Below are 27,872 nucleotides of genomic sequence, written 5' to 3' on the forward strand. Positions count from 1 at the left end.
CTTTAGGGGTTTTCTTCTAAAGCAAAGGGAGATATATAGAAACTCAAGATTGTTGATGTCCCTTGACCTGATCTTAGAGCATGAATAACAAATATTTTAAAAAATCTATTAGAAGTCTCTTAAGTAATCATTTGGGAAAGTAAAGTTCATTTGAATTCTGAAAGTTACTGAGATTTTATTGTAAATACTGAACCTAATGAAGAAGAAAAGGATATAAGCTTATTTCTGTTATGTTAACCAAGAGACTAACTTAGAAGAGTAGGATAATATTGTAAAGAGTATAAAGAAAAAAATTTGATACGTATCCTTGCCACCAGCTTTCTTAGTATAATGAGTTATTAGATAGTGGTGTTTTAAAATATAGGTGTCCATGTTCAACTTTTCTCCAGTGATTATTTGTAGTGATTATTTGGAAACTTTGCTCAGCTTTGGAGTAGAAAGGATGAGAAAGAGATTAAATTATTTACATTTAAGAACCAAATAAATGCCTGTTTTTTCTCTTGATAAGTGTTAGAATATTATTTTTGTCTTTCCTACTGATTTCTAAATCCTTCTGGCTACTCTCTTGCTACAATAATTTTATGACTCATAAGAGAAATATTTGTGTGAAAGATTAAGATGCTAATTCTTTAAAAATGATATCCATAGACTACCATATATAGGCAGCATCAGTGAAATGAAAAAAATCCTGCAACAATAGAGTTTTCCAAAATAATATTTTCTTTTGATGTCAATAAGGTAAAGAGGTGATAAAACTTTAGGTTAAAATTTTACCAAAAGGTCATTGCTTTATTTGAACATGTCTGAAGTCTAAATGAACTTTATAGAAAGCTAATCTTTTATAAATTTACATACTAAAACTCTGTAAGCTATTAAGTTAAAATCTAAAACACTCAAGTTACACTGAAGAAAATCTGAAGAGTTGCATATTAGAAAGTTCTCTGAACTTATACTTGGCCTTTTCCTCTAGGAAGTTCATCTAGTTATAACAGACAAAGAGACAGATGATTTTTAAGTCTTATTATTCACCTTGAGACAATTGAATTGTTCTCTTTCCACATCATTCATTCAACAAATATCAAATGCTCTACTTTGTACTAGACATCATTGTAATGGCCTCAGATTATGGAGTCAAGGTAAAACAATTTTTTTCCCATATAATTATAACAATAAATGTTATGGGAGACATGCACCAAGTGCCGAGAAAGTGGAGGAGGAACAAGTGAATAAGTGGTCGGGAGGGTAGAGCAGACATCTTTAAGGAGCCAGAGGTTTGTTCGTTCCCTCAACAAAAATTGAAAATATGTGCAGGACACGATTCTAAATCGTGAGAGTACAGAATAGAAACAAGTACACAATGTGTCAGGTAGTTACAAATGGAAAGAGAAAAGAAAAGTAAACCAGTTAAGGGCCAGAGAGTGACTGACTGGGGGATGGAGGAGGGAAATGATCATTTTAGATAGTTTCTCCAGTGTAGGCCTCTATACTTGATGATTTTTGAGCAAAGATCTGAATGAACTGAGAGCCATGAAGATATCTGGGCAAAAGGGGAGGAATGTTCCATGCATAACACAACAGCTGATTTAGAGTTGCTGAGGCACAGTAAGAAGGCCATTGCAACTGGAACAGTCACTGAAAGGTAGCACGGAAGCCCTATTATATAGGGACTTGTAGGTTTTGAACAGAGGAGTGATACGATCTGAGTAAGTTTTTTAAAAGTACGGAGATTAGTTAGGGGGCAATTGCAATAACTCAGGGGAAACAGTGAACCAAGGTGGTGGAAGGGAAGTGGTGAGAAGTGGTTGAATTTAGAACCTGAATTTTAGTAGATGAGTGGGAGTTAAGTTTACGGAAGAAAAGGGAAGATAAAGATAGCATTATGTGAGAGATTACTGAGCCTGACACCCCCCAGCACCATATAAGTAGTGATGGAATGGTGGGGAGATGAGACTAAAGACATCTAAAGAAGGCCTTTGTGTGATCAACTAAGAAGTTTGAGCTTTATCCTGAAAAATTTGGGAGCCCATTAAAAATGACTCCTCTCTAGGGTTCTTCCACTATCTAAGGGAAAACCTTCTATGGGTTCCCTATTGTTGTCATTCAGTCATTTCCTCTTTGAGATCCAGGTTTATTTTCTCATAAACCTATCTCAATATTATTATACACAAGTTTTCATAAGTTAAATATATTGTTAGAACAAAATGGCAAAACTTCCAGGAAAGAGTAGGGAATGACTTTTTTTTTTATAAGTACCTACTATAAGCCCTTCCCTTTGTCAAGCACTTTCTCCTTTAATCCTTTCAACAATTAATTGAGAAGATCTTTGTCTCCATTTTCTGGATAAAGAAAGTGAGCATCAAGCAGATTAGTAACTTGCCCAAGGTTAGAAGGCTAATAATTAAATCTTGGATTCAGGATTTGAAACCAGGTCTGTCTGAATCTAAACCTTTCACAGTTTTCTTTAAAGTATGCTGTCTCTAGAGTTTAATTTCATTTATAATGCATCAAAGATGATTGGTTTTTGTTTTTTTAACCAAGTAACATCAAATGGTACTTTTGCTATACTGGTAAAATTTGGGTTAGTGGTAGGTAGTTCTATAAAAGAGTTTTAAAGTAAGCATTGTTAGTTTTCCGTATTTTAAATCAGTGGTTCTCAATTTGTAACGTGTAAAGGAATCGCCTGGGGATTTTTTTTCAATGCAGATTCTGATTCCATAGGTCAGGGGTGAGATGTAAAATTCTGCATTTCTAACAGATTTGCAGGAGGTGCTATAATGCTGGTTCATGGACTACACAGATAGAAGACTCTAGAATGGTGAACTTAAAACCATAGAAATGTTATTAAAGATCCACTTTGTTATTCCTTGTTTTATTTTATTAATATTTCTATTTTCAGTTGGGAAAAAACCTTTACTAAGTGCCTAATACAAATGGATGACTCCACCATTTCATATGAGAGCTCATTTAATATAAAAATGCTGCAGGGGCTTCCCTGGTGGCACAGTGGTTGAGAGTCCGCCTGCTGATGCAGGGGACATGGGTTCGTGCCCCGGTCTGAGAAGATCCCACATGCCACGGAGCGGCTAGGCCTGTAAGCCATGGCTGCTGAGCCTGCGCGTCCGGAGCCTGTGCTCCGCAACGGGAGAGGCCACAACAGTGAGAGGCCCACGTGCTGCAAAAGAAAAAAAAAAAAAAATGCTGCAAAATGTTACCAACTTATAAAAAAAGTCTGTCATCTATAAAAGCACAAACTAAGGATCGGAGAGACTGACTTGACCAAGATCAATCAATCCTTCTTTTCACAGATAAGTTCTTAATCATTTCAGCTCAACAAACTTTGGTTGTATTTGGTGGTAGTGCTAAGCTCTACGGATATAAAGAGCAAAAAAATCAAGGTGATGCCTTCAAGACTTAGAGCTTGATGGGGAGAAATGTCAGGATGTAGGCAAATGAGTAGAGTTCAGTGAGGCATCTGCTAAAACAGGACATGAGCATGGTGCTTGGGGACACAGTATATGCTAGTGAGTAGAATACAGATAAGTAACATTGCCAGAATTCCAATCTAAGCCTGCAGATGTATGGGCCAGAGTTTCATCTTACACTGCATTGTGATCTACAGGGGGTTTGGGCTCATCAGTATGTTCTAGTAGTTGGGCAGAAGAATCTTCTAGCTACTTATGACATAGGAGAACACCTGAACTTGAGGGGGAAAAAAAAGAAATGGCTTGGCTACCACTCTTGCATTTATTTGCCTGAAGCAGATTTTCATCAGTATATTTATAATCTTTTTAGTTTCCAGCCTCTAGGTCAGTACACAAAAATGACAAAACCTGAGCTCATAACTTAGAGCTGCACACTTTAAATCAGTTTTCACCCTGAGAATAAAACAGTTACTTTGGAAGCCAGAAGAGAAATCATTTTTTTTTACCAAACCTTGATTTTATAAACTGCTTTTTCTTCAACAAATGCATTTATACACGCTTGTCCCGTGTTTTGCTTATTGAAGCCACAAAAAAAGTTAGTGACAGTGATATTATAGTGTTTATTATACACGACAACCTTTTCCATTGAGTCTACCTAAAAATTTTAGTAGTGTGGACAGAATTTTGTTAAGGATTGTTTAGGACTTATGAGGTCAAGCATATGAATTTCAGATGTTAGTGGTTATGAAAGACTCCCTTAGAAGCAAAACTGCAGAAGAGTCAGGGGTGCATATATTTTAGTTCTCAAATACTTTAAAAACCACACGTCTGCAAGATCAAAGAATCACAGTCTAACCTGGTGGTAGTTTCTGATGAATGATGCCATCCTTGTCCTGAGCAACCTTGCAAAATTGAACATACCCACTCAAAAAAAAAGGAAAACTCTTTTTCTGTATTCTAGGGCAGAATGATAAATTCTGAATTAAACTCAGTGTAAAAGAACAAATACAAGACAATCTTCAGTGAGCATCCAAGAAATCAAAAACAAGTGCAATTTCAGTTCACAGGTGGGGAGGACTCTTACTAGTGGGATAGGAATTGAGAAAAGCTTTGCAAAGATACAGCATGAAAATGGAGTGGAATTTCAGTGGGTAAAAATAGTGGAGGCTAGGAGGAGACAGGCTGGGGTGTGTGCATTGGGGATATATGTGGAGGTGAAAAGTGCATGACCCTGCTAAGTACTGGAAAGACAGGCCATGCAGCAGGAGGACTAACTTTGAATGGATTACTAAATTACTAATGTGATAGGATCATCTTACCAAAGAGAGAGCACCTGGTGCAATAGTAGAGGAAACTACTGTATATGTAAGCAAAGCCCTCTTGAGGAAGGGGCATTCACATTGGGGAGGGACGAGTAAGGCGTTAGCTAAGCAAGGAGGGCAGGGAGAAAGGTGCCTGCAGGGTGGTCCTGGAGAGAGGAGAGGAGGAAAAGTTTGAAGGACTGAAAGAAGACTGGGTGAGGAGAGGTATGAATGGTAGTGGTGACGCTTTCAGAACCTGTGCACTGTGCTATGTAATGCGTGACAACAGAGGACCTTGAATAACCCAATTAAGATTTGAGAATTTTTCCTGTGGGCTTTAGGGAGCCCTGAGTCATAGAGCTACTTCCCCAGAGAAGGTGTGAGGCAAGATGCTCTTAAGGTACATATAATGTTTAATGTTGCAGTTGATTAAAACCAATGGGTAGGGCTTCCCTGGTGGCGCAGTGGTTGAGAGTCCGCCTGCCGATGCAGGGGACATGGGTTTGTGCCCCGGTCCGGGAAGATCCCACATGCCGCGGAGCGGCTGGGCCCGTGAGCCATGGCCGCTGAGCCTGCGCATCCAGAGCCTGTGCTCCGCAACGGGAGAGGCCGCAACAGAGAGAGGCCCGCGTACCGCAAAAAAAAAAAAAGAAAAACCCAATTGGTAGGCTACTGCTAAAGTTTAGTCATGGAAATACGAAAGTCTACAGTAAAGTTTGATTTGAGGAACAGGGGCAATTGAATTTTAAAGTAACGTCAACTCAAAATATGAGGACATGTTTTGTGAAGTGTTGGTGTCCAGTTGGTGGAGAAGAAAGACTAGTGTTGACCTTGTGAGAAGCATTAAAGATGTAGGAGCCATCTATGTGAATATGACTGAAGCAATGGGATTTCATGAAAGTTCTAGGAAAAGAAATTTTAAAAAACACTACTTTTCATTAATGTTTGTCGTATTTGCAGTGTAGTACTTAAGAGCATGAGTTCTGGAGAGCTAGAACTATCTGGGTTTGAATCCAGGCTCTGCCAGTTACTAGTCTGGGCTAAGTGATCTGAGGCAATAGTTTCCTCATCTGTAAAGTGGGAATAATAATAGGACCTATGCCATGGAACTGTTAAATGAGTTAATTTGCTTGCAAAAAAACTTACAACAATGCCTTACGTATAATAATACAGTTTGTGATTCATCATAAGTGGAAGAGACCAGAATTTCAAAACAAATTCTTCAAAGTTAGATTCCTTTGAAAGATGTATTGCATCTACTTCTCCAGCTACTCCTCTTACATTCTAAGGAAACTACTTCTTGATAGCCCTGTACTTTGAACCATGATAGGAGTGTGTTTAGTAAACTTTCAGTGTCCTGGGTGACATCTTTATTCCTGAATTGTGGGGCAGGTGAGAGGGAGAGGTTGTTCATCTTGTGGCATAATCAAGACTTTCTGGCTTGATTAGACATTGCAAATGGTTTGTTAGTCATTACTAATGCAAGAAGGTCCTTAGGCAAGAGCAGGAAGTTGATGTTGAGTCACCTTCAGTATTATGACATAGAGTATTTTATTTGTTTTCAAAACATTGCAGGAAGTTAGTATTTGTTACAGTAGTTATCATTCAACCAATAGTAGTAAATCCTACATAAAAATTTATTTCCCCCAAGGGTAAGTAATTCTGATTTATGAATTACTTTAATTATAGCCTACCGCTCTCTCTTGCTTGTCCTAATTCAAATTTCTCACCCTCTTTACATCTTATTAAAATGATGACCTCTTTCTGTTTACCTTCTTGATCCAGGGCTTATTTTTTATCTCCTCCTTTTTCCAAAAGACTTTGATGTGGTGGTTAGGCATGATAGCCCAGCCTTGGAAAACTCCCATATCTTTCCCATGTCAAAGGGCCTACCTCTAGTGTATGTAAGCATAATCTGGGATGAAAATGTTTATTGCCCACTCTCACATGTTTATTAGAGGTTGTCCATGAGTTTGGAGACGTTGTTATTATCCTTTAGTATTGGTGGTCCCCTTTAGGTATAACCCATTCAACTATTTACTGGTTAAAATGCTGAGAGGTTTTCTGATCAAGTCTGGATCATAAAAACAAAGTGAATCACCGTACCTCATTCCTTGCTTATTCTACCCCCCTCATACTGGCCTCCTCGCTGTTTCCCCGACTGGAATGCTCATGCCCCACATCACCACACGCTGGCTTGCATTGTGTTCGAGTCTCAGCTTTAAGGTCACTTTCTCAGTTTGGCCCTTCTTAGTCCACATTTTAAAAACACCATTTCCAGGTTTTTGTTTTTGTTGTTTTGTTTGTTTTGGTTTTGCACTCATGCTGGTTTGTTTTTTGTTGTTTTTTTTGCACTCATTTTGTTTTTTGGGTTTTTTTCACTGCACTTATTGTTAGCCAACATTGTACTATACATATCTGCCTGTCTTCCTGGCTAGAACATAAATTCCATGAAACAGGAACTGTTCTGCTTATCTCTGTATGTCCGGGGGTCTAGATTAGAGCCTGAATATAGTAGGGACTCAATAAATACTTAACTGAATAAAAGAATTTGCTATATCCCTGTGCGTTCAATTTAAGTGATACCAAATAATGGAGAAATTGAACTTACGTGGAGAGGATGAAACAGGATATTTTTCTCTTACAAGCATAAATAAAGAATTTTAATTGAATTTTGTTTTGATTACATTAATGTCAGCCAACATGTAAATTCCTGCCCTTGCTGAGTAGTAGGCATCCTACTCGACAGTAAAATAGAAAAATGCAAAATATACAATCCTGTGTTAGGTATTTCACAGTCTAGCCTGGAAGAAAATGCATATAAACAAATAATACTGTGTGATAAATTTTATGGCATTAGATAATAAAGAAAATATTTTGCCAGCACAGAGAGATGACTCTTCATTTGAATTGAGAAAGTGAAGAGTTCTCAGCTAAAAATGGTTTAAAGCTAAGTTACGAGTAGTAGTTCCCATGGATCACATCAGTTTACTTGCCTCCAGAGTCCTACTCTTCATTTCCATCTGGTCATTAGAGGACAAACAAGATAATGTATTTTGGTCTACTTCTCCATGATAGTTGCTTGAGCCATTTCAGTTTTTTAAAAAAAGAAGCATCGCCCTTCTTATGACTTTATTTATCCTGATAGATGTTGAGCCATTTGCCTCATCTTATTCTAGCAGATGTGGCTGTGTGCCATTCTCAGACATGCAGTGCTTGATAGTTCGGCCTCTGAACTGCCCATGATGCCTAACAGTGAATAATTATAGTTTTATACAAGTTACATAAATTCAAGAAACAGTTCTATACCAGCCAAAGAATTCTAAGTAGTTATTTTTAGGTCAGTGTTTGTCAAAAGTATGTTCCTTGGACCAGCAGCATCAGCATCATCTGGGAATTTTCAGGCCCAGCCCCAAACCTACTGAGTCAGAAATTCTAGGGGTGGGGCTCAGCTTGTATTTATCTTAAGTAAATAAAATATTGCTACTTCTGTTTGCTTCATTTTATATACTCCTTCTTGGAGAAGTTAGAATATTTATGACACTAAAATCAAGATGTAAATTGAACTCAAAGGTATTCTACATTTATTTTGATCTGTCCCTGTAGTCTCCTCTTATTATAAATCTAGTTTTGTGAGAAGCCTAGATTTCCCCTTGGACTTACTGACCTTACTCCATTCCAACTCTAGACCAAACAGATGCTTGCATCAAACTTTCAGTAGCCTGTGCAGCTTGATGATTCAGAAAATATATCACTCTTGCTTTATCACCTTCTTATGGTTATTCGGCAGTTAGCTTAGTTTAACCATAATGACATAGAAACCTTGCATTATCAGGTCACCAAATTTCTTCTAAAGAGAGAGCATTTAACTGAAAATTCTTTTTGTGGGTGAATAAAGCCCAGATCGATTGTTGTTTATTTAGTTCACATTTAAGATTGAAGATTTGTTTCTTTTCAGTTTTCTTTTTTCTATTACTAAGAATTCGATTGTGGTGCAAAGCTGTTTAAAGGTAATCTTTCCTCCTCTACTCCTTTGCCTTTATCAGTAGTAGCTTTCTTTTTTTATAAAGCGGACATCCTATTTTATTTTATTTTTTAATTTTTTTTTAAATTTCATTTATTTATTTATTTATTTATTTTTGGCTGTGCTGGGTTTTCTTTTCTGTGTGTGGGCTTTCTCTAGTTGCGGCGAGCGGGGGCCACTCTTCATCGCGGTGCGCGGGCCTCTCACTGCCGCGGCCTCTCTTGTTGCGGAGCACAAGCTCCAGACGCGCAGGCTCAGTAGTTGTGGCTCACGGGCCCAGCCGCTCCACAGCATGTGGGATCTTCCCGGACCGGGGCACGAACCCGTGTCCCCTGCGTTGGCAGGCAGACTCTCAACCACTGCGCCACCAGGGAAGCCCGAACATCCTATTTTAGACAGTCTCTTTACACACAACATTAAATTTTTATCCAATGTTAAATGAACAACATAAGTGAATATAAAAGCATTCTTTTGTGTTTAGTATGTATATTTGGTATCAATTTGAGTGCTTATAAAATTAATTATATAGTAATTATTCTATTTCATATGTACATTATTTAATTCTTTAATTAGAAATATGATGAGAAAATAGGCAGAAATCACTATGCTCTTAATTTGTATACCGGGCTTGTCTCTCCTTTATATCCTCATGTCTAAAATTAGTTAGAGCTTTGTTTTTGATTGTTTGCAAATTTAATGTATGGAAACACCTGTATAAGTTTTGGGGAAGCAGTGTGTTGTATGGTTTAAAAGCAGAAGCTCTGAAGTCAGACTGCCTGGGTTTAAATCTTTACCTTAGGGAAGTTTACTTTATTGTTTACCTTGGGCAAGTGATCTGTCTGAATGTAACTGTGTTTCATCTGTATGATATGGCTAAGAACATGGTGTGTGATGGTACTAATGGAGCTAGTTAGTGGTAGAGGTGTTGCTGCCATTGCTGCCCCCCAGAGGTTGTGCATTGCACTATTATTTATAACAGCAAAAAAAATTACAAAGAACTCTGATATGTAACACTGGGAAAAGGGATAAATGAATTCTAATATATCTGTGCAGTAAGATCTGTGAAGCCATTAAAAAGAATGAGAGAGACTTATGTGTTGTGTTAAGAAAAGATGTCTATAATATATATTAAGTGAATATAGCAAGTATTGTTCAGGTAGAGCATGACATCAGTGGTTATATGCATGTGTGTCACAAACTGTGCACAAGAAAAAAATCCAGAACATATCACAAAACTAAAGTTGTTCAATTTTTCCCCCAGGGAATAGATTACAAGAAACTTTCACTTTTCCATTATGCATTTCTACAAATCTTAAACATTTTTTAAAAATTTCAGATGAACTGTAAAAGTGAAATACACTTATGAACAAAAGGTTTAAGGTGCAAAAAACACTGCATTAATAACGTCATTCACATATTCTGCTTATAAGCTTATTAATTGAAAAAAAGTTGTTTTGGGTTTTTCCGTAACATCTTGTGCCATATTTAATTCTTTTTTTTCCCTTTTTACTTAATCTAATGTTAGTGAAATTTGTCTTATGTAAAGGATATTTCAGGGAAATATTTTAAGAAATCTATTTAGAGTCTCTTTAACACAGTGTCCCATTGAAATTTTAATTTTTAGAGAAGTTATGGATCACTATATCAAGAATCAGATTGGAATGACAATGAAGCCTTTATTAGGCCATGACATTAAAAGTATATATTGCTTTACTGCCTTCAATACCAGTATTACATAAATGCACGTATCAGAAACTTCACAGAAATTACATGACAACTCTTGTAGCTAAGAAAGTGATTCTGAGGTGTACATTTGTCTTGCCTTTTTAATTTTTTTTTTGGCTGCGTTGTGTCTTCGTTGCTGTGCGTGGGCTTTCTCTAGTTGTGGTGAGCGGGGCTACTCTTTGTTGTGGTGCATGGGCTTCTCATTGTGGTAGCTTCTCTTGTTGCGGAGCACAGGCTCTAGGTACATGGGCTTCAGTAGTTGTGGCACGTAGGCTCAGTAGTTTTGGCTCGCAGGTTCTAGTATACAGGCTCAGTAGTTGTGGCCCACAGGCTTAGTTGCTCCACAGCACATGGGATCTTCCCAGACCAGGGCTCAAACCCCTGTCCCCTGCATTGGCAGGCAGATTTCTTAACCACTGAGCCACCAGGGAAGCCCACCTTTTAAAATTTATAAACCTGCCCTAAAAGGAGATGCATATCTGGGAAACTGAACTGTCTGTATGCAGTTTAGCCTTCATGTACATAAAATATGCCGTTGATTTTATTGGGGGAGAAATTCCATCCAAAAATGTTGCCTACAGCTATGAGTTAAGAGTGTCTGTACAGTGTGTAGCTTTTATTTTTTAAAATCACAGATAGGGCATGTATATGAATTATAAATATATAAATACAATTTTGTATTAAAAGTTTTATAGTTTATGACAAAATCTGGTTCTGTGATAGGCTAATGAGTACAGTCGCTGTGAAGGAATGTTTGTGGCTCATGTCAGTGTGTGAATGCATAGACAATTTGAAGTTTTTGATATATTTGTGATATTTATCTTCCGTATACATCTTATGGGAAAACCCAAACCAACTTTTTGGCCAACCCCATATATGTACTATATGATTTTAAGCTTGTTTATAGAAAGTTCAAAGTATTAGAAGGCAGGATGTTCATTCTTCCATTAAATATCTAGTGAGCAATTACTCAGATACCGGACATGAGTTAAAAGATAAGTGGCCTGGTCATTGTCAGGAAGGCAGACATGTAAGCAAATAAATACAGCTCTATCTGTTAAAACATTAATACAGAGTAGAAGAGGAAGTTAATGATTTTATGTGGGGTAATCAGGGAAAGCTGAATCAAAGGGGTGACATCTGAGCTTTCTCTTTTAAGGTGAATAAGAGTTTATAAGAGATGGGGCAGAAGGCTGTCTGTGATGACACGAATAGTACATACAAGGAGATGGCATGATTTTGTGAAAACTTGGGGAAGTAGAGTGAGGGTTGGGTGTGTGAGGAAGACTTATTAAGAAATGAGTCCAGCTGGCATTTTCCTTTTGATGGTAGAGAGCAAGGGAAACGTTTTTAAAATCAGTGAGTAACATATAAATGTTGATTGGGTAGTATTTTAAGAAGAAAACCCTGGTGGCTGCTTGATAGGAGACACTGGAATGAGGAGAGGAAACAAGAAGTCAGACACCAGGAACAAAGATCTGTAGTGGTTAAGAAAAAGAGCTGAAAATTATTGATGGTTGAATTCTTAGAGACGGGCTGCAACAGATCAGTCAGAGTGTTAAGTGGAGTCTACAGCATGGAGTGGGTGGAGCAGAAAGGGAAAGTTGATTTGTATCCAAGATACTGTTCTTGGTTCTAACTCAGACAACAAAGGTAGAGAGTGATATTGTTTAAAAAAAAAAAAGTAGGGAATCCACTTACTCAGGAGGCAGGTTTGGAGGCTATAATGAGGTCTGTTAGGGCCATTGGGTTGATGCTTCCAAAGGCATCCAGTGACTTCTGTTGACTTGTTCATCATCATGATATCTTAGGAAGTTAGAATTTTAATTACTTGTTTTTCAGAAGCATTTTACAATTGAGCCATCTTCGCAATTAAAGTCAGTAACAAACCCTTAATATTCAGTTCTGGAGGTTCTGTCTTCCTAGTGGGGAAATAGAACCCAAAGTGACACTGAAGGCTGCTGAGAAAAGTGGTTTGTTTGATTTACATGTGTTAAACAGATCTGCTTCCCATTCACTTTTTAGTAAACACAGGATTTCTGCAGCAAAGTTCAACTCTGGACATGGTTAGCATTGTGTGCAGAGTTCCATATTCAGGACTGGAGAAGGGTCTTCCCCCTGTGGCCTGTCTAGGAGTACAGAACACTCCGGTTCCACATGCCTGCATTCCCTAACAGGATTTTGACCCCATCAAAGTAGATCTTTGATAATACTATAGGAGCAAATTGGTCTGTTCCTAATACAAATGAAACTGGCCTAAAATTAGGGCCTTGGGTCCCATGGGCCTGTGTGAGTGGTCTGTTTAACCAAAGTTACTCTTTCAGCATTACTCTTAAGGCTGTTGGACTGCCAGTATAGAAAGAAGGAACTTGTTCCATTTTGCACAGGAAACATACTTAGTCTCTGATCTTGGATGTGGGAGGTGAATAAAAAGAAGTGTTGTTATGAGAAAAATGTCTCAGGAATTAGGCTGCTAAGTTTATCATCTCTGACACTAGCTTTGTGATGTACCGACTAAACCACTCTGTGCCTCAGTTTCCCCATTAGAATGGAGATAGTACTACTGCTTATGTCCTTGGTCATTGTAAGGATTAAACGAGTTAATGTACCTAATATACTTAGCACAGGGACTGGCACACAGTAAGCAGTCAATTCGTGTTGGTCCACAGATGGAAAATTTTAGGCATTTGCTCAGACTCTCCCAATTTACCTTTGCCTTTTCTGATTCCTGGTGGGAGTGGGAAGTGGAAGCCGGGGAGTGGGAGAGACAAGGAGGAAATATGCCTGAATTTAGTGGTTTATACTGGGCCTCTCTTTTCATTGCTATTACCTCTTAAAAGCAACTATCTAGCCTCCCTTCCCTCATAAAGATAGAATAATCTTCTTATACTTTCTATATTCTTTAGCCCTATCTCCCAGGTATTACTTCCTCACTCCGTAGCTTTGAAATTTGTACCTTTTCTCTTTTTCTTCCTGAGAAATTTGCCTTCCGGCAGTTGTGGTGTTTACTCTGCCCCCTTCCCAAGTCTCTGACAAACTTAAACTTCTAGCCACAATCCCCACCTCCTAGCAACTTCCAGTCTGCTTAAGAATAAGCTTTTTTGAACCATGTTTTCTCTATTATAGTTTTCTTGGTGTGAGTCAGTCACATAAATAATGGAAATAAATGGTACTTGGCAGTCTTAGCTAAACTGTGCTTTATATTAAGCAGAATGTTTATGATACTGTAGGTACTCTGAGAACACTTGCATATATTCCTTATTAAAGAACCTTTTGGGGTCTCTAGGAAGATACTGTCCCAAAACTGACTGGATTGGGGAATGGTCCCTGAGCTGCAGCACTCCATGTCTTATATTAACACTAATAACAGTTATTTGCGTCATGACTTCCAGAGCATTTTCTAAAAATCTGACCTTTTTTACATCTGTGTCTTTGGGGGTATAGATTTTATTATTGGGTAATTTCCTTTTAGTGGAGAAGAATCAAGTATACAGGTTTACCTTTCTTCTCTGAGCACATTGTTAATTCTGCATTAATGAGTTGTTTTATGTCAGGATGTGTTTTCTTTTTAAATTAGCACCCCTCTCACTTTTTTTTAGATGCACCAAGTTAAAAACCAACCGTGATTTTTTTTCTGTATTTATAGGTCCTCTTCCTGATGGATGGGAACAAGCCATGACTCAGGATGGAGAAATATACTATATAAACCATAAGAACAAGACCACCTCTTGGCTAGACCCCAGGCTTGACCCTCGTTTTGGTAAAGGTTCATCTCAAAATCTTTTTAGATATTTTTGATGACTGTTTTTTGGTATGTGAATTTGGGAAGGTACATTTAAATTAAATTGCACTGCTTCATAATTTTAAAAAATGACTGCCCATCCAACTTATCCAAGTACTGTTTTTATACCTTTCACTTTAAACTTGAGAAATTCAGGTCTAAATCAGCCTTTTAGCTTGGACTTCTTGGGATGGGGTTGGAGGAATGTTGTGGTGGTTTACTAACCAGACTCGCTGTTCCTTTCACATTTTGGGAAAACGCAGTGATGGTGTTTAAAATGATCTTTCTAGCTACAGAAATAATCAGTCTGTCGCTTCATCTAAAACCTGGGATATCAACTTTTGTCAGTAACGTGGTGTCTGCTTATGCTTAACTTAAGAGAGCAACGAGTACCATCCTGTGCCTGGGTATTATAATGTTTTCTATCCTAGGGGGGGTGGGTACCCCGTCACCCTAGAGATAGACCAATGAAAGCCTTTTTTTCTTCGCTTCTGCCCCCCCCTTTTTTAAGTAAAGGGGGTTTTTCCTTTGTTTTTCATTTAGGAAACAAACCCAAAATAAGCCATATTTCCCTCCAAATCAAATGACAAAAATCACCATTTGCACAAAGAAATACTCGCCTCCCAAATGTGCATATTTTGATAATAGTATACATTTTTTTTAGGGCCTTTTTACACATTTTTTTTCACTGTTTTCAGTTTCTTCAGTTGGGTTTCTGAGACATTTTTCCAAAGCCATGGAAAAATGTATTTAAAAAGGAGCAGATCATTGTGGTTTTAAAGCTTTCGTCTTGGACTGGATGCAGCTAAATGAAAACAATGTGCAGATCACTGAGTAGGTCAGACTGAGGGAACTCGGAACCTTTGAAGCTTTACAGGGGTTGACCTAACAACAACTGTGGGGCCCTTATGGGAAAGAGGAATTAACTCTGTGAATGCCATCAAAACACAGTCCTGGGGGAAAAAGAGAAAGAAAAACTCTACCCAGAGCTGGTTGGGTAAAATAACTTCCCCGTCAGGAACGTTCTGAGCAGTTCTCCTATATCTATATGTATACCTTTTTAAACCCCCAACATTTGGGTTTGCCCCAAGCTTACTGATTGGCCAGCTTTATGAACTGATTGAATCCCCTATTCAAGTCAAGTCAAAGGTGGGATCAGGGCAGAGACTGTCATTTTGACAGATATCCGGTTTGGCTTAAATGCTAGCCTTTTGAGTTTCAAGACCTATTTGAGTGTTAAAAAAGTAATGTGGCATGTTAATAATTTGCAACTTCAGATTCTATTTAATGCTTGAATAAGCCCTTGTGGTTGAAACAGGAAACCAAGTAAGGTAGAGAATTTAATAAATGTTGCCATTTGTATGGACTAGAACGATAACAGACATGTTTCCTTAAATCATCTTTAATGAAATGAATTCTGCTTGTCCATGTTTTGGAAATTTTAAAAAATGGTACTGTGGGATTTTTTTTCCCTCTACACGAGATTATGAAAAATGATGATTAACCCTTAGCTAACTGTAGAAATCAGCAATTGGAACAAAGCTTTTTTTTTTTTTTAAGTATTTTCAGTTAATAAAAAGTGAAATAAAACAACTTGGCTGTGAGCTTAAGTAGATTCATTAATTACACACACAGCTTGGTCTTTTTTTTTAAATGGGAGAAAGTACCAAAAAAAAATAATGATAATCTCCCTCCCACCTTCAACACGTATGTACACACAGCGTACAGTTAGCTATGCCAAGAAAAGTTTTCATAAAATACTCTTACTGCGTTTAGTTTCCCTTTTTGGGCCCACTGTGTATGTGTATTCCAGACAGGCTTGACAACATGCCAATGCTTTTTATTCTGTGGCCCGACTTTTAATCTGTTCCAGACCTTTTCAGTCAGAGAGCTCAAGTGTAACTGAAGGGGAGCAGGAAAGGGAAAAAAAAAAGTGTGGGTTTCTCTGATCCAGAGTGACAGCAAATAGAGACAAGCTGTTAGCTGCTGAATTTGAAGGAGTTTTCCTTGAAATCTGAAGTTCTATGGTGGATTGCATTTTATCTGCCAAAAAAATATAGACTATCCCGTTTCTGACCCTTTGAACCATGCAGACACCAACAAATGATAGGTTATTGCTTTCATGGTTGTGAAATTTGTTTTCCTATATTCCCCAAATCTATATGAAAGTATTTACCATTTTTTACCTTAAGTCAAGTTGACCTATGTCTTTTGACATTTTAAAGTAGAAGATACACCTTACATCTGATAAGCTTGACTTTATCACTCACCTCCTTCAAACACCAGCCTCTTTTATATTTCTGTTCTTTATCAGCTGCTTTAGAATAATTATATTTAGAATAATTCACATCCCACATGAAGTTAATAAATTATCCATGTAACATAAATTCAGGAAATTAAATAATTAGTTATGCATTGTTTCTTTTTTATCTGATTTTTTATTCTTTAACATTTAAAAACTACGTATCTTTTAAAAATTTTTATTGAAGTTTTTATTTTACGTTGACTTACAATATTAGTTTCAGGTGTATAGCAGTGATTCAACATTTTTAAAGCTTATACTCCATTTAAAGTTATATGATAATGACTATTTCCCTGTGCTGTACAATGTATTCTTGTTATTTGTTTTATACATAGTAGTTTGTATCTCTTAATCCCATACCCTTATCTTGCCCCTCCCTAAAAACTATATATCGTTGACATATTATTTTACAGCATTGATTAGTAATTTGTAACAAATCATGAAGTGACATCCAGTGCCAATAAGAATTAGCTGATATTTACTGACTTCGAAAAAAGGAGGGCTTTTGTTTGTTTTTAAGGAATCATATTAGGAATGTTTTCACACTGTATTAAAGAAAGTTGATGCTTGAGTATTATGCAGGTCATTAAATTATTTCTTATTAACACTCTTTTTCCTAGAGATTTTATACTTGCAAACATGAAGAGTCTCAGGTTTAAATATTTTCTTGTATGTTGTAAAATTATTTATTGTTTTATATAATAATAGCCATTTGAATATTTTCCAGTAAAAGCCCTAATGAAAACATACACAAAAATTATAATTCCTGTTTTTCAGAATGAAAACTCTATTCCAGAATATTAATGGTCAATGAACTGATCTTTTATGTAATGTTGTTGTCCCTGTTTATATAAAAGGACATAATAAGTAGTGTTAGAATCTGTGTTTCTGGAAATAAGTGCTGATGGGACCACTGGGATTAAAAACACGTTGGGTGTAAATAAAATAAACAGAACTAGAACTGGAACTAGAGATTTGGATTAAAAGGTGTATCTTTTGAGACTTAAAGGAGGTAATAAACAACCTAGTTGGCGAATTCAGAATATCCTTTATAATTACTATCAATAATTCTGTGCATAGAAATTCTGTGCATGGAAATGTCACAGCTAATTAAAACCTAGGTGTTGATTTTGGTCCTTGGTTTCAAAGTTTCCCAAAACTTGCTATTAAGTCAAAAGCCAAAAGTTGTTCACATCTTTCTTATCAAAGTTAAATATTTTGCATCAATAATTAAAGGTCTGTTAAATTTTTTAACTGTTTAGACATTCATTAACCTTTTTCCTTGAAGACTAAATATTTCTGATAGCTGTTATAAGTAATATTTTACTTTTGATGAAAATGTACCTAAATGTACCTAAGCCTGTTCTGGTAGAGGTAGGAAAAAACACTAAAGGCTGTAGAAACTAAATCTGTAACTCCATTAATGGAGTCTTGGGTAGCTAGAATACCAACATCAAATCATTTGAATTTTATTGAAGCAAGTCTCTTTATATTCGTGCATTAAAAACAAGTTCTTTGGTTTTTTGTTTTGTTTTCCTTACCCTCTTTTTTTTTTTTTTTTTTTTTTTTGAGGTACGCGGGCCTCTTACTGTTGTGGCCTCTCCCACAGGTTCAGCGGCCACGGCTCACGGGCCCAGCCGCTCCGCGACATGTGGGATCTTCCTGAACCGGGCACGAACCCGTGTGCCCTGCCTCAGCAGGCGGACTCTCAACCACTGCGCCACCAGGGAAGCCCTCCTTACCCTCTTTTAAATCTTGCCTGGTGATCCTAAAATGTCAGTATTTGGTTGTGAATTATATTATTAACTACTTAGGGTAGGGAGGAAAAGATGTTTCAGTGTGTTTTAGGTAAATAGAGCTGTTGCTAACTAAAACTTCTTAAAACAAATAAACCTCATAAAATTTGGCCCTGAAAAGGAATTTGTAATTCTTCTAATCAACATTTCTCAAAGGAGGAGGGAGGGTGTATCCTGGGCACTGAAGAACGTTCAACATCCCTGACGGTTGCCCACTAAATGCCGTAGTGCCACCCAGTCCTTGTGACTCCCCAAGCCACCAACATATATTTTTTGAAAAATAACTGGTAGAGGGCTTCCCTGGTGGCGCAGTGGTTGAGAGTCCGCCTGCCGATGCAGGGGACACGGGTTCGTGCCCCGGTCCGGGAAGATCCCACATGCCGCAGAGCGGCTGGGCCCGTGAGCCATGGCTGCTGAGCCTGCGCATCCGGAGCCTGTGCTCCGCAACGGGAGAGGCCACAACAGTGAGAGGCCCGCGTACCGCAATAAAAAAATAAAATAAAATAACTGGTAGAGGTAGGGATTTTGCCCCAAATCTGAGTTTCTCTGAGATCTAGGGAAATTGTGACTACCCACGGTTATATAGTTGAGTGACAGAACTAGAATCTGGACTTGATCTTTTGACACCCAGAATTTTAAAGAAATTTAGATTACATGCAGTTAATCTTTTCAAAAGCACACCTAAGTCACCAATACTAACACATGGAAATTTCAGAGGGAGGAAGATGACAATGGTTGAAGCATTTACTTATATACTGTATTGTGACTCATCTTAAGGAAATTACCCAAAGGTAATGAGTTTCTAATTACAGAAGTGAAGCCATCTAGATGAATTATCATGCCTCACCTCTACCATATCCTTAAGAGATTACCTTCCAACCTCACCTTTGACCTTTCCCTTTCCCTTGACTAGGAGCTTACCCCGTTACAAGGCAGTCCATTCTATTTAAGGAAGGTTCTAATGACCAGAAAATATGTGTCCCTTTATTACTCAGAAATTTACTTCCCTTCAAATTTGTGAATACATTTCTAATCCCAGAGTGTTCTCTTTTAACTGTGGTTTCTCCAGTTTTTTTATGCATTAAGAGTTCTGAGTTTTGTTTTTTTTTTATGCATTAAGACTTCCCTTCTCTGGATGCCTCTTTAAATGTGATACTCAATGTAGTTTTTAAATGCACATTATCCAGTGAGAAAAATAGTTATGACATTGCTCTGACCTGACATTTTATATGCCCTTCAAAAATCCATTAGTAGAAGTTAGCTAGCATCCTCTTTTCTACATGTGAATTCAAATGAATTAAATTGTGTCATAGAAAAATTTACCTATTCAATTGGGAATCAAGAGACCCAAGTTCTTCTGGTATCAACAGTGTAACCAACTCATTCAGAAAGATACCTGACTTCTCTTGACTTAATTGGACTCATATACTAGATGCTTTTAAGAATATTTCCAGTCCTTAATTAATTTAATATAATATGCTAGATTATGAATTCTTCAGTGACTGTTTTGGATCCTTGCTTAAGGTTACTTCTCAATAGCTTTATGGATTTGAGTGCACTGAGCTTTCAGAGATATTTTTGAACTATTTATTGCACCACTTAAGTTTAGCTTTTGGCCCTCTGGTCACAGCTGGGAATTACTTTTGAAGAGGAGACCAGGAAATCTTTCAACCATTAAAGATAAGCCTTATCACATGGTGGGTATGCCCAGGCAAACAAATCTGATGGGGGATGGGCAGCGCTAGATGGAATAGTTAAGTTTTGTCCGCGCTATCAGCTCTGACATATATAGGAGTTTAAACTGCCTTAAAGATGATGCATTTTTAGTATGCTTTGTTTCTAAAATTTAGAACTCTCATAAAGTTACCATGTTAGGAGCCTGATGTAAGCTGATTTGAAGTATACTTCTAGGCCATGTGCTTAGTGAAGTCCTATTTAAAACATACTGTTGGAGATTGTTACTAATTGTTGCCCTCACTACATTTTTTTTTGTTTTACTTAAAAAACAAACACTAGCCGAAATGAACATTTTAATACGTAAGGTTATAGAATATCAAAATTAGTTCAGTATTAGAGGTTTGCAGTTTTAGGTTTTTTTTTTTTTATGTTACAGTCAGGAGGATGGTGTCAAAATAGTTTATCAATCATGGTAAGCAGTCTCTCCTACTTGCCAAGGGTGAATAGACATACGTTAATGAAGTTAAATTAATATGTAGTTTCTACTTGATGATGGTTCAATGATACAAATAATTATACAGTGAAGAAATATTTTTCTTTGTTTACATAATGAGTTTTTCATATAGAATTTTAAAACTTAAAGTCACTGAATGATAATTTAAATTAATGGTTTATTTGTGTTACTAAAGCCCCTCACATCAAACACAAGAAAACTTAATTCATTTTTAAAAGAAAACTATGTTTCAAGTCATATTTGTATCAACTCTGCATTAATAGCAAATATCTCATAAAATGTGCTGGAGAAGAGAGCCATTTGGTGATGTCGCTTTTTGTGACAACCCAGAGACTCAGTTATAAGAAACAGAAAAAGAGATTATAGACTTCTTGAGGGAAAAGTCAAATAAATAGATTTCTGCTGAAATAAATTGGAATGATTTAGAAGAGGAGTGGTTCATATTCTTTGCTTTGTTTTATACTCCTGTTGTTCTGCTACCTTGGTTGCTGAGGTTGCTTCAGAACTCATTCTGGACTTGCTTCAGCTTGGAGATTCTCCTGTGTATTACTAATTAGCATCCTACTAACTAGGGATAGAAACTATTTGAGTATTTATTTACTCATTCAACTGATGAATGCCAGTTATGTACCAGGTACTATGCTAGCAGGCATGCATGGGGTTGTCAGCTACAAAATAAATAATTATTACAAAATGTGTTAAGTACAATGAGGGATCATAAATAAGGTGCTGTGAGGGACATTAAAAGGTAAGAAAAAGCCAGTCAAGCTCTACACTATGTAAAAGGGCCAGTTTTTGTGCTTATCAGTCAGAACTCGGATTCATCTCTTCTAAATTATAAATTCCCCTAGCGAAAGAGGATTAATAGTAATACATTATATGTAATTAGGAATAAAGCTGTTAATGGAACTATTTGCTCATTAACATGAATTCATGATGGCAGGTAGATTTTAAAATGTTATTCCCCTTCTCTTTAGACTAATAGTTTCATTATCTGTACTTTCTCTCCAAACTAGCCTTTAAACTTTATTTTCATAGTAGAGGGAAAAAACACAGTTATATCCGGGGGACAGAGAGAGCCGAAGGCTAGTTAGACCGCTTTCTCCCTTCTCCTCACCTCATTTAGCAACTCCTGTGTCCTGCCCCAAACTGCTTAATGAGGTGATGAGGAGAAAATGTTCTGTTGAATGTTTTTTAAGCTCCATTCTCAATTGTATTGTTTGAAAAATACCATTATAATAAATTTTCATGCCAGACTTTTGATAGGTGGTTGAAGGAAGACAGTGTCGAATTGACCTAAAAAAAGGTGTTATTGGTATTTTTGAACAGTTTAAAGATTAAAATACTTTAACCCAGGTTGGGGGGCCTGGAAGTTGATGTTTGGTAAGGGAGAGAAGTACAGAGTGTGGGAGGGAGAGATTATTTTGCTTATGGTAAGACCTGGGGTAGAGTTTTAGGGGAGGTTAACTGTAACCACATCATACAAAGCAAAACCACAATGAGATGCCACTTTATTCTCAGTAAGATGGCTAAAATGAAAGACAGGCATTAACAAGTGTTGACCAGAATATGGAGCAGTTGGAACCCTCATACATTTCTGATGTGATTGAAAAATGATGCAGCCACTTTAGAAAACAGTTTGGCAGTTCCTCAAAAAGTTAAACATATAGTTACCATATGACCTGGCAATTCCATTCCTAGATATATATTGCCCAAAAAAGGAAACCACATGTCCACACAAAAACCTGCACATTTGTATGTTTGTAGCCACATGATTCATAATAAACAAAAAGTGAAAATAACACAGATATCCATCAGTTGATTAACAGACTAACAAAATGTAGTATATCTGTACAGTGGAATATTATTTGGCAATAAAAAGGAATAAAATGCTGGTACATACTGTAACATGGATGAATCTGGAAAATATATTAAGTGAAACAAGCCAGTCACAAAATTGATTCCATATATATGACATGTCATATATATTCCATATATATGACAAATCCAAAGAAACAAAGTAGATTGATGGTTACCAGGGACTGGGGGAGGGGCAATAGGATGTGTACTGCTAAAGGATACAGGGTTTCTTTTGGGGATGATGAAAGTGTTCTGAAATTAGATAGTGGTGATGGTTATACAATTCTATGAATATATTAAAATTACTAAAGGGGTGAAATATCTCAGTATAACTTTTTTTAAAAAGTCATTCCTGGGCATGGTGTTGTCATTTAGGTATAGCTTAATTGAGTGTTGGGAGATGTCTTTTGCTTATTGATAATAAAAAGTTACATTCAGTCATGAGATAAGGACCCTGGCCTTTTGCTCCTTTTGTAAGAGACAGATTTTCAGTGTGAATCAAATCGTAAGTAATTTTCACTGAAAAAACCATCATTTTGTATTTAAATACATAAATTTTTGTGCCAGTTAGTAGCAACTTTTTGTAGACAATTCAATCCCCTAGGTCATATTGAAAGACTTAGCTAGCAGTGGGTGTTTTGTGTTTTGTTTTTACTGTTTTAAGACTGACAGAGTTGGCCTGTTAGTTTGTGTTTTTAGAAAAGCATTCATTTCTTTTAATTTTACAGTCTTAGGTACCCTTGTAGGTATGGGGGAAAAACCTAAAATCTGTTTCTAAATGTTATAAGCAAACTAATATAGCCATTCTAACATGTAACCATGTAATATCTGAAACTTGATAAAATATTAGACAAAGTAAGAAGGTGCTTTCTTGTGTTGTGGGAGATTTGATGTGAGTTATTATTTTAAAAGCTCAAAATAATTTTCTAATTTTAAATTTACACTTAATGAGGTTACTAGGATTGAATTTATTATCTCGAAGTCTACGATTGATTACCACATCTGTAGTACTTTGTAATATTCCAAGGTTGAAGATACAAATTATGCAAATCTAAAATTTGTCTGAAGTTTGAAAACTCAGATGTTCAGAATAAAATCTGGAAAGAACCCGTGGTGATGACCTCCTTTGTTTTTGAGAAGGTCGTCTCTTTTTCAGTAATTGCTGAGTGTATGATTTGCTACCATCAAGCTGTCAGGACTGATCGGTTAAGAAAAACTTGAAACAGTTACTATTTCATAGTTCAGGCAGCAAAGGCTGAATTTAAAATGTAGCATTTTAAAAAAAAATTTGTCATATTTTAGGGATTTGTTTTCTCCTTTACCTTTTAGAAATTTTGTTAAAACTGGAAACATTGAGATTTTGGTAGTTGGTCATGGAGGGGAAGAAGGTGGTAATGCAGTTCTTTTCTTTTTTAGCTGCCCTGCCCCCTTCCCCCAAGAAACAAAGCTTGTTTTGTTTCTTGCCTGCTTGTGAGGTCTCTGCTGCACCCCATGTGGGTGCACTGCTCTGTGCTTTGTTGAAATGCTTGAGATAGTCAGAAGGTAAAGAACAGGATGCTTCTGAAGAGAAGAAATCCCCGCTTCTGTAGATAAACTCGGTTGTTTGAATTGGTCATTTAAGTGAGCTCTTTATATGGAAGCTTGTAGCACTGCTTGTATCCATAGGTAACAGCATTTAGGTAAACACAACCAAAAGTGCTCACCATTATTAGCCAGAGAGACTATTTCTATTGCATATTTTGTGCAAATTTCTGTTTAATTCTGTGGAGTTCTTACTCCATCTTTTGATACCCTTATTTTTCCCTTTCTGTGGTTTTTAATAGTCAGATAAGCTTAGATTTGAAAAAGACTTTCCCAACCAATTGAGTGTGCCATCAGCAGTGGTCACTGTCATTAATGATTACTGCTAATGGTATCTAATTCTGAGAAACTGGTGGGAAGCAGAGGATATTTACCTGTTTATTTTCATATAATACTGTTATTGTCCAGTTAGTTTTCACAAGGAATATTTACATTAACTTGTTAAATGCTATATTACTTAATAAAAATCCAGTATGGAAAGCTCAAGAGCTTTTTTAAAAATGTTTCTTAATAGATGAAATATTTAACACTGTATATCTCTAGAATCTGTTTTAAAATCAATCATTTTATCATTTCAACACTTACTAATGGGTTATTTCCTAGCAGTTTTTAAAATTTTTTAATTTATTTAACTGCTTGGAATGGAAAACATTTTTTCCCCAGTAGTTGTTTGCACTAGGCCTCAGTTTGTGAGATGGTCACCATATGTGATAGATACTCAGATCAGTCCCCCAATTCATATTTAACTCATATGATTGAACCTGACATAGCACAACGTAAGAAAACATCTCTTTGGGAAAATAAATATGTTGAGGGAGTGCCCTATGGGAATGCCAAGAACATGTTCACCAAAAGAGAAGGATCCCTAGGGAGGTTAAGCTAAGGCTCAAACTCCCCCACCTATTTTTTTCTGTTTAGATCTTACAGGAAAGATAAATATGCATATCTTTATGAATCATAGAATACTTAGAAACAGTGAGTGGCATGGTGAAGTGGAAGGACGGGGGAGGGAAGGTATGGGAATTCAAGCCAAGATGATTATCTGCAGGACTGGTAATCTTAAAGTTTAGAAAGAACTATTCGGAAAAGGGAGGAGGCTAACATTTTTGGAGCATCTGTTGTATTCCAGGACTATAGTAGATGCTTTACATATTACTTATAAGCCCCACAGTGATCCAAAAGGGTGATGTTAATGTCCGCAGGTATAGCTGAGGAAACTGAGGATTAGATGAACCACGAACTGGTGTGCCCAACTCTAATCATGGTTTGTTTGACTCTAAAGGCCATATTTTTTATATCATACTATGAGGCCTGTCAATTGTGCATCTAATAATGTTGGTGACAGGAAAGTATAAGCAATTGTATTAAATGAGGTTATTGATTGGCAAATCTTAGCCATTAAAATTTTTTGGCTTTTTTTCTATCCATTCCCCTGTAAAATACTAACTATAAACCGTAATTATTAAGGTTTTAGCCATTTATTCTTTGTAAAGACATTTTATAAATGTGGGGTTTTTTTGTTTTTGTTTTTGGTCATAAAAGAGATTAATAAGGCTTTGAACAATATGAAGCAGCGAGTCATGTTTTTTTTGACATCCCTTCTCTGCTATGCCAGACAAAACATTTAAAAGAGATAACCAGAAAGACTTAACTGGGATCATAAATTTAGAAAAAGTCTCTGCTGGTCAGAAAACAAAACCACACAAAGCAGTGAGCAAGGGCAGGGCTAGGGACCAGTCAGCCAGTCAGGATATCAGGAACTCAAAGTGTTAAGAACAAAGACAGAGATACATGAAACACTCTCAATGGTGAAAGCCAGGCGTGTAGCCGTCTGCCCCTGACCTGGTACAAAAGCAACGACTGACCACATGTCAAGTCACAAATTTCAAGAATCAGTATACAGACCAGATTCTTTTAACCACAAAGCAATAAAATTAGATCCCAATAATAAAAAGTTAGCTTCAAAAAAAATATGGCTTGCTCTACCAGCTATTAAACATATAGGTTATAATTAAAACTGTGGTACCTAATAGGAAATTAGTTGAATGAAATACTATGCTATTTTTAAAAGAAAATGGCGGGGGGGAACCTCTATATACTGCTTTGGAGTAGTCTCAAGGATATGTTATTAGCAAAAAGGCAAAATGAAGTTAAGTATTAAGAGTATGCCACCATATATCTAAGAAGTATGCTACCATATCTGTGTGTTTGCTTTGATTTTTATAAACGGAATAAACAAACTGCTAGGAGCAGTGGGGAGTGGCAAGTAAAGCTAGTGTCTGAAATTCAGAAGCACATCGCCACAAGTGAGCCTGTATATTGAGTTGGCCGAGTCACACAGAGAAGAATTATTTCAGATGACACTTAACCACAGTGATTTGGCTGGATACACCTAATGAAATATCTTAAGGACCAAACTTTTAATAATCATTTTGTTGATCATAACTTTAATAATCGGTCGTATGTTATTTTGAAATAACTTGCATATGTATAGAAGGATAGTACATATTAATGTTACTGGAAGCAAATTTTTCAGCATTAGACAGAAAATATAGTTATAAGATCTAAGAATCTAAGCAAAAACCCGAATGATACATATTGTGATTATTTATGGATGAAATGCTGTATTATTTGCTTGAAAATAATTGAGGGAAAAGTCGATGAGAATAGATGTAAAACAAAATTGGTTATGTATTGATCATTGGGAACCCGGATGATGACTACATGAGGATTCATCATCTGTATTAGTTTTTCTGCTTCTCTATTTGTTTATGGAAATTATCTTTAAAAATTTAAATGTATGCTTGAGAGCATAAAAGTGTACTCCTTAGTAACTCATGAGTTAAATGGAAATCACAATAGAAATTACAGATATTTGGGGTAGAACAATCATGAATTTTACGTACTATTTCAACTGTATGACATGCAGGAAATACTGTACTTAAAGGTAAATTTATTGACTTAAGTGCTCTAAGAAAAGACTTAAACTAAGTAAGTTCAACTCAAGAAATTAGAAAAAGAAATACAGAAAAAATTGAGGGGAAGAGTAAGAACAAAAATACCATCACCTTATATAACTATCTCAGTAGGTTGACTTGAACTAAGGCATGCTAGGAGAGAGTTGGTCTGTAATTTTCCTTTCTTCTAATATCCTTGGTTCTATATCAATGTTATGCAGTCTCATGGAAGAGTTGGTCAGTGTAAGGGGAAATTGGTAGGATTTCTATATTATCATATATTAAATAGTTAAATATCTGCGTCAGTAAATACTTAACTGACTTAGAAACATTACAGTGTTTTTTTTCAGCACAAGTTTTGTGCAAAGATGCTGGACTAGGCACTGAGAATATATACACAATTAGGATACTCTCCCCACTCCTGTGGCACTCCAGTCTAAGAGCAGATGCAAATTTGTAAAAAAATTACAGTCATGTGAGAAATGTCAGTAAACAAATGTCCCAGGGCAGTGCCCTGAAGGAAGATGATTCTTAATGCACATGGCAGACTCTGGGGAAGGCTGGGGAGGTTTGGTCAAGTAGCCTCCAAGAAGAGTTGGCATTTACCAAGCAGCCTCTGTGCCTTCAACAGAGGACACGTGAAAAATCACCAGAAGGAGTTTGCCACTTGGCTGGGAGCCAGTATGTCATGAGAGCTGTCAGTGAATGTCATTTCAGATTTTGGTAGCAAGGTTCATTAGAGAACGTGATCTGTAATTTTTCTTTGTTTTAATGTCCTTGTAAGGTATTAGGGTTATGCTGGTCTCAAAGGTGTTGTGGAGTTTCCTTCTTTGCTGTTCTCTGGAAAAGGTTTTATAAGATTAGTATTATTTCTTCCTCGAGTGTTTGTGAAGTCATTTGGGCCAGAGGTTTTCTTTGGTCAGTGTGTATTA

The 27,872-nt window shown here is 36.7% G+C and overlaps 1 protein-coding gene across 12 annotated transcripts in view; it reads left to right on the top strand.

The window, feature by feature from the left end:
• The window catches only part of YAP1 (Yes1 associated transcriptional regulator), a 108,334-nt gene that overhangs the window by 56,447 nt on the left and 24,015 nt on the right, over nucleotides 1–27,872 (top strand). For 4 of the 12 annotated variants that reach the window (XM_027087819.1, XM_027087823.1, XM_027087821.1 and 1 more), the window contains exon 4: nucleotides 14,119–14,238. The exons of 4 other annotated variants lie outside the window; for them this stretch is intronic. In XM_027087819.1, coding sequence (XP_026943620.1) covers nucleotides 14,119–14,238 — 120 coding nt within the window. The remainder of the gene's footprint in view (nucleotides 1–14,118; nucleotides 14,239–27,872) is intronic. 4 more of the 12 variants (XM_027087820.1, XM_027087825.1, XM_027087822.1 and 1 more) reach the window with 1 other exon arrangement.

Source organism: Aethalodelphis obliquidens, unplaced genomic scaffold, assembly GCF_003676395.1.
Source record: "Aethalodelphis obliquidens isolate GAN/ISIS:26980383/991018 unplaced genomic scaffold, ASM367639v1 scaffold60, whole genome shotgun sequence".
Classification (NCBI taxonomy): Eukaryota; Metazoa; Chordata; class Mammalia; order Artiodactyla; family Delphinidae; genus Aethalodelphis; species Aethalodelphis obliquidens.